General features: G+C 49.6%; 1 protein-coding gene across 1 annotated transcript; it reads left to right on the top strand.

Annotated features, from left to right (window-relative positions):
• Positions 1-6,368: 6,368 nt before the first annotated feature.
• Positions 6,369-7,951, top strand: STBD1 (starch binding domain 1). Its single transcript, XM_057380033.1, has 2 exons — positions 6,369-6,603; positions 6,709-7,951. The coding sequence occupies exons 1-2, from the start codon at positions 6,384-6,386 to the stop codon at positions 7,503-7,505; spliced, it is 1,017 nt and encodes a 338-aa protein (XP_057236016.1). The 5' UTR covers positions 6,369-6,383; the 3' UTR covers positions 7,506-7,951.

The raw sequence follows: 7,951 nt of genomic DNA, 5'->3' as shown, positions 1-7,951 counted from the left end.
CTAAAAGTGCACCAAACTCGCTGCCACAGATGAGGAAAGGCCACAAAGAGTCACACTGGAAGCCTCTCCCCGATTCCCAGTATCACTGCACTTGGCAGGCCCAGAATGAGTCACCCTTCTCCCCAGCTGGTCAGTGGCAGCACTGGAAAACAAGGGCTTTGTTTGTGTGTCAGCCTGGACACAAAGAGCCCCTGTGTGCCAGCTCAGCCAGCCAGGCTGGGTGGGACAGCCCTCAGCTCCATCCCGGGCCAGGGCAGCACTGCCCCAGGGCATGGCAGCACCAGCTTCCCTGGAATTGGGCCACAGGTGCAGCTCTGGTGTGAACAGCTCAGCAGAGGGATGAGGGAAATGATGTGCAAAGAGTTAAAGAAACAAAAGGTGTCTCAGGGTCTACTCCTGGTAGGAAGGCTATGGAATCCCCTACCTTAGATCTGTTTTCCCCTTATCTGCCAGATATCAGCCAGGGGCTGCCAATCCCTGCTGAAGGCACAGCTTTGGCCCCACTGGTGATGGCACTGGCACAGAGCAGGGCTCTACCCCGGAGCAGTAAACAAAACCCAGGCACTGCTGGGACGGGCAGGATGCCAGGATCCCTCCAGGAAAACTGCTCACAGCTGCTGACAGCAATGCTGCCTTCCACTGCTTGGATCATCTGAGCACACAGCAGAGCACTGAGGGACAAACACTGACAGGGAAAGGGAAGGCAAACGGAGCCTGATGACAAAGCCAAGCAACCCAGCACCCCTGGGCTATTTCTGGGTCTGTGCTTCTTCCAGAAGCAGCTCCTCTGTCCCCATTCCTTGTCAGACCCCAGACTCCAGCCCCAACGCCCTGTTGCACTTGGGTGCCTGACAGCCTCAATTTTGAGTATTTACTATCTTCAATATAGGCGAAAAGCAGAGCTGGGAGGTCAGACCCTGTGGAGGTCAGACCCTGTGGAGGTCAGCTGTGTCCCTTGCCACCAGAAACACTTTGGGGAAGCAAAAAAGGCCCCCCATGGTTGTAGCATGTGACCTAAGCCTCAGGACAGTCACTGCTGCCTGAGGGCTCACCCTGCCCTCTGACAGGGCTGTGTGGGAGAGGACTCGATGCTTTCTGCTGTCATCAGACTCAAGCAGCACATGATTAAGTGACCAGGGACATCCCCCTTCACACAGTTAACCCAGCAAAGAGGAACTTGGGGGAACAGATGCAGAACAGGACGCGGATTAGATGGCAGCAAAACTGCACTTCAAGGAACATAAAAAATTCCTGCTGCTGCCTTGTTAATACCCCTGGATTTTTATTTCGGGGAGGAAAAACCACCAGTGAAGGCACCTCCCTGCAACTCTGTGATGCCACATCTGTAACCAAACTCAGGTCATGAAGATAAGCACCACAATCAGAACTCACAGATCATTTGGGGAAATCCTTTTCCAAGAAACTCCATGTGGTAAGCAGCCAGGCAACACAGAAAACAACAAAACACCCCCATTTCGAATGAAATAATGTGATTTATAAACCAATACAATTTCCTGCAGCTTTCAGGAAAGGAGCATCTAAAATACGGGGGCACCAACACCCATATTCAGAAATTCTAAAAAGGTTTGGCCAAAGTCAAAAAAAAAGAGTGAAATAATACCACACTTTACCTGTCTTTTATGCTGTATTTTCCTATGGGCCTGACAATGTAAAGAATCTACATGGAAGTCAAAGTCTGATGTCTCCAGGATGTGAGATAGCCAAGAGAGACTATCAGCAGGATTTTGCTGGAAAATGTCATTTATGGTTCAGTTTCTAAGAGCTACTGAGTACCATAATTTCAGTGAAGTCTGAAATGAGCTAGAGACAATTTAGCCAAATATATTATATTTTGTTTAATGCCTGGGAGGAGGTAAAAAGCATTGGACACCAACTAAGAAAGGGCACCTGGAATGCAACTGTACCAGCTGGGGAAATGGAGAGTGGAGAACAACAAAAGAGAAAGTATGAGTTGCACAGCGTGACTAACAAACTGAAAAACTGGCAAATAATGGCTCATGGGAAACAAAAGTAGGAGGAAAAGGGATGTAGGGAAAGCTGTCTTTCCTTGACACTGCTGTCACAGTACAGAAATCCAGAGAAAGCACAGGAAATGCAGTCAGACACGAGCAGGGCAAGCAACAAACTCTACCTCAAACCCAGGAAAGAATTSCAAATCAGATTTCTATGGTCAAGAAGGAAAGAATAGCATTAGACCTCTAAGATGTGCAGCTAAGTGAGGATGAAATGCATTCTAATACGAAAAACAGCAGAGCAACCTCAGAATCATAACCTGTCTGCTTAAAATATATGGAAAACTTGTGTGCTCTGTGCTTCTCAGCCTGGGAGAAGCACCTTTGGGAATGACARCTGTGTCCAGGCTGGGTCACTATTCCTAAAGAAATGACACCAGGACTAAAGTGGACCCCTGTGGTCCCTTTTAGCTGCCTTCCTGATTTTAATGGCTGATGATGGAAAGCAGGTCTGGATCTGGGATGTCCTCATGACTAAACATTCTTCAAAAAACTAACAGCAACTGAGAGAAAGCGTCCCCTCTCTGTTTGGGAGGGAAGAGCTTTTCCTGGCAGCCATACTCCTCCTGTGCCACCTGCTGACTGCCATGCAATGGTGCACAAGAGTGCCCAGTGTTCACAGCTGAGAGAGTCCAAATAATGCAGGAAAGGGATGGGGCAGAGCACCAGTCATGGTCACTGTTCCTTCCCAAGTAAATGAATACTTTACCCTTCCCATTTTTCTACCTGCTTGGAGGGGGATCCAACACAGAAAGTGTCAAACAAATGCCCAGAAAAACCTTTGCAGAATTTTAGATTTTAACTGGCTCCTAGGGAGGCTACTTCAGCCCAAGCTCTGTGGGTTACAGTTAAGATAGCAAAAAGACATGTGACATTTCTCCTTTTCCCATCTCCTTTTAGCACCTGACCATTTCCAGTTAAACCAGAACAGGAATTTTTCACACTAAAATAATCAGTGGTGCTGAACACGGCTATACCTTGCARCTGCTGCAAGGAGTAACTACCAAAGCACCAGCACTGGGCATCTCTGCCAGCAACAGAACTGCCTGTGGCACTCCCAGATGCCCCAACAGAACATCTACAGGGAGTACATAGGTGTTTCTCTCCAACTGGTGTTTCTTTCTTTCTTATTCCATTTTGTTCTATCACAAAACTGGAGGAAGCTCCGTACACCCACAAGGCTTTAAAAGCATTCTCTCCATAGGATCAGACAACGACCAGGCTCCCCTAAATGTATCTCTCATTAAACACACCCCCAGCTGCCCCTGTCAGAGCCAGGACAGCAGGACAGGAGCACACAGTCTGGCTGAACAGGGCATTTCTCCCCAGAGATTCCCTGGCACCACACTAGATGGCACAGCTGGCCTTGGAGGCACTGCCCACGGGCCAGCCCTTCCTAACAATAGCTCTGGCTGCAGGCTGGGTTATAGAGCTGGGAGAGTAAATATCTGCCCTTCTGTTTTGGTTTCGGTTCTGSACTGTGGGAAGGTGTCAGGTTTGAGGCTGCTGATCCTGGGCCAGCCCGCTGGGAATTCTGCAAAGTCACGTGTGGCTTTTCCAAATACAAACTGCTCTGGCACTTGCTGAGCAAACAATGGTGCAATGGAGCTTCGTTCACAGAACACTGCTCTCCAAACTAAAGCCACATCAGGAATGACAGCATGAACAAACTGAAGTCCTGAAYTAATCAGAAACAGCGTTGTGACCCTGAGACTTTGAGAATCTGTCTCCTTCAAACTTAACTGGTACAGACACCTTGTTGGGTTCTGATGAAAGCTTAAAAAAAAAAAAAAATCTCTGTTACCATCTGGAGCATATCTGTTTATCTGCTTTGGAAATCTTAGGAGACAGAAGTCTCCAAGTTCTACAGGATGAGATCACTTTGAGAATTCCTAGAGGAGAAAGGACCACACCTTCCCAAGGGATACATAAACATATGGACCATTGCAAATGGGAGCTTCAGAAAAGAAACCTCAGTTCTCAGCGACCCTTCTCACTAATCTCCTGTCCAGCATCTCTGCTTCTAACACTCAGTAAGTGATCAGCAATTCAGAAATTTCACCCTTAGTATACACCAAGAACCCTTGTTTAAAAAACAAAAAAAAAAAACAAACCAACCAGGAGATAGAAAATAAATTCTAGGCATCCTAAGAGGTGTTCCAAAGGAAACAATTTGGCTGCTGCCTACACAATGACTGCTACAGGCAGGAGTAAAACTCACTGCATCCAGCATAACCCATGTTCCTCTGAAAAGGAAAGGTCTTCTGTCTTGTCTCTTTGTCACAAGCTTTGTGACTCCCTCTTTTTGTAATGATCCAAATGCATTTGTGGTAACAATTACCCTGTGCACTCAAAGCAGTCAGGGTGCCTTGTTTTAGTTTCTTCTGCAGGTACTGGGTGAGAAAATCTGGCACCAGAAGAGGCTTGAATGTACCTGGAGATTAATAGAAGCAGGGGAGACCTTTGCTCTTCTCATTAAAGCAGCACCCTACCTTTCATCCTGGGCATTTCTATATGTTCAAAATAAACTTTTATTTAAGCATTCCTTCAATAGGCTGTGTTTGCTTGGTGTCCCTTCCTTCCTAAGCTGTTTTACCTCATTTGTTTAAGGAAAGGAATGTGGGGTTGGCAGCTCCTACCTCTTCATCTGTGCTGGGGGCTGGCAGAAGGATGCCCTTCTAGTGTAMTGCCACAATAATGAATGGGTTGTGCCTGCTCTTCTCCAGGGAGGTGGCTGGGAAGCTGAAATTGCAGTGCACACATGGTACTTACAGAACAGCAATGTGTTGGTGCCCCAACTGGCAATCCCAGCTCAGCAAGGTGATTGATGTGCAGACACACAGCAGGGCTGCTGTTTTGAAGGCTAGGAAAAAAAGGAATGTCAGTAAACTGCAAAGATATCACTCACTCTGCAAAGAGTTTCAGCAGCTAGCACAGCTCTTTACAGGTCTGTTTTAGGCAGGGAGGCTGAGCTGCACCTTGAAGCACCAACAGTGAAAAAAGAGAGTGCACCCAAGGCCCCAGTGGCCAGGCACGTCCCTCAGCTTTCCCTTCCCCTGTGTCACTGAGCAGGAGATGGGAGCAGTGCACGTTCAGCCCRTGCCAGGACACAGCCCACACATCCAAGTACCAAAATAGATCCTTTGACTTAAGCACCAGCTCAGCACTTTGCTGGAGGAGACAGTTCCTCAGCTACTGCTGTAAGCAAAGAAAGGGAAAATATTCAGATCATGAATTCTGTGTCTGTGCACAGCCACTCTCCTCCCTGTCAGCCAGGGAGCTGCCCCATGGAGGCTGCACACTTGTGCTTCTATAAATTCGATTGACATTTACTGTCCTATTAAGCTGAGGGAGTACTGCTGTGACACTGAAAGATTAAGAAGTTCATACACTGGAAATAGACTTACTGGGACATCCACTTAGCCATTCTCTTTTCTAATGAGATACTAGTCAAAATCTCATCAGTGGGCTTTAGAGATCCAGTCATGACCACACCTTTGGGCAGATAAAGAGAATGGATTAAAAAAAAAAGACAGCAATCAAAACCGAGTGGACCTGTCTCTCCTCACTCCTCTCCTGGTGTTAATCTTTRGTCTTATAAACATTTTCACAGTTTATCACTCCAGAACTACCAATTTAAAACAAAACAAAAAAAAAAAAATCTCACGCTGCATTTACTTAATTTCTCGGGTTCCTAGTAAGATTTATCTGTGTAACTTCCCAATTTTGAAATAAATTTGACATCATCACTTCAAGAGTAGTAAAATGAAGGTAAAAATAAATAAACATCAAATATTCTCTGGTCTACTGGACTCTGAAGTCCTGGTAGTCCATAAAAGCTTCCTGAGCATGATATAGAAGCCAGGAGAGGAGGGCAATGTCAAGGGATCCAATTGTAGTCATTAGAATATTATGAAAGGTTAAAAATTAGTAGTGAGTTCATCTCACTTCTCAGGGATACCAGAGCACTACGGGATTTTCACCAGTATAAGCATTAAAATTACCAGCAAATCAGTTCCCATCTGCACAGCCCCGTGGGTGTATCTCAGCCCACCAGCACTGCTRGAATTAAACCYGCYSTGGGTGACCCTGCCTTGGCAGGGGGCTTGGACTAGATGMTCTCCAGAAGCTCCTTSTAAMCCTAACAATTCCGAGAGAAGGTGTGTGGGCACGTGAAGACTGGAAACTTTCTCCGCCCCGACTTTGGGAGTTTATCGGGACCTGCCTTTGCAGCGCCTCCCCAGCGGGGCCCCGCCCGGCCCGGGGGCGGCTCCTCCCCGGATCCCAGCCCGGTTTAAAGCGGCGCCGGGGGGGCGGCCCGGCGGGGTCCCGCTGCTGCAGCGCCCGGCCATGGCCCGCGATCGCGGTGCCGGCGCGCTGCCCGCAGAGCCCCGCGSCTGGGGCTGGCTGGGCGCGGGGCTGTGGCCGGCGCTGCTCGTGGCGCTGCTGGCTGCCATCGTCGCCTGGCTCTGGTACGGCGGCAGCGACGGGCGGCCCGAGGCGGGCGGCGAGGAGGAGGCGGCCGGCAGAGCGGGGCCCCGGCGGGAGAGCGCGGCGGCGGCGGCCACAGGTACCGGGATGGGGAGGCGGTGCTCGGGGTGTCTCGGGCTGCCCGTCTTGGCTTTCCCGGCGATCAGCTTAACCCGGTGCCGTTCTCCCCAAATGTCACTTGCAGAGGATGCTGCGGTGCGGCGGGAGGTCCCGGCTGCTGCCCCGGCCGGCCCTCCGAAGCCCCGAGAGGATCTGGCGGCTGTTTCAAGGGAAGAGCTCAATCACGTCCCGAGCGGTGCCATTTCSGGGGAACCTGTGGAGGTGGAGCGGCTGATCCCGAAGGAGAGTGTCACAGAGTTGGAGGAGCATGCAGCTGATACGGCCGGGGGCCAGGCAGGTGAACTGGGAGCCCAGGTGGGACAGGCAAGTGACGGATGGTGCGTGATGAACTTGGCAGGAGCCTCTGATGATGACTGTAAGRACAGAAGTGAGGAGCAGCCGAGTCAGCCAGCTGAGAGCAGGGACTTGGACCATGAAGAGTGGGAAGTTGTTTCTGAGCCTCTGGTCGAAGGGGAGGACGGCAAGGATGGCAGCATGGAAGACTCCGACAGCAAGGAATGGGARCAAGGAGACTGCAGTGATGGGGACTCGAAAGCAAAGAGAGTTGCAGCTGTGCCCCCCATGTTCCAAAACATCCACGTGGCTTTCCGTGTGCACTACATCACCCACTCCGACGCGCAGCTCATCGGTGTCACCGGGGACCACGAGTGTCTGGGCCAGTGGCACAGCTACGTCCCCCTCAAATGTGACAAGGATGGCTTCTGGTCCGAATCCATCAGTCTGCCTGTAGACACCAGAGTAGAGTGGAAATTTATCTTGGTGGAGAATGGCAAGGTCAGACGGTGGGAAGAATGCGGTAACAGGACCCTAGTGACTGAACATGAAGATCAAATTGTTCATCAGTGGTGGGGGTACCATTAATGGGAAGTTGGAAGTTGCTGATCTAATGGCAGAGCTGCCTAGGTCACTGAGCCCCTAAACCTTAGCAGGGCTCCCCTTCTTCTGTAGGAAACCTTCTCAAGGTGCAGAGCTCTGGAAATCCCGTATCGAACCACATGAGCAGCAGATCTCTGCCCTCCCCTTTAGGAAACCTTTGGCAACCTGAAAAATCAATTTGAATGTGCACTGAAGAGACACAAGGTAGGCTAAGAAGGGATGAGCAGCATTCCAAGCACCTGCCTGTCCAGGTGGATCTGGAYCCTGGACTTGAGTTTGTGTTGCTTTGAGTGGGGCTATGGATGCACCTTGGGCTTGGGAAGCGTACTGGGAGGTGTGGTTACTAACACTGTAACAGCAGCTGAAGTGTTTTAATTTATGTAATGTATTAAGTAAACAATAAACATTTTCAGATTGACAGTTCATTACCA

The sequence above is a fragment of the Malurus melanocephalus genome, unplaced genomic scaffold (assembly GCF_030028575.1).
Source record: "Malurus melanocephalus ecotype Western Australia unplaced genomic scaffold, MMel_1.1 scaffold_433, whole genome shotgun sequence".
In the NCBI taxonomy this organism is placed as follows: Eukaryota; Metazoa; Chordata; class Aves; order Passeriformes; family Maluridae; genus Malurus; species Malurus melanocephalus.
The sequence above is the reverse complement of the archived record's forward strand: the minus strand, read 5'-3'. Positions and strand labels throughout refer to the sequence as shown.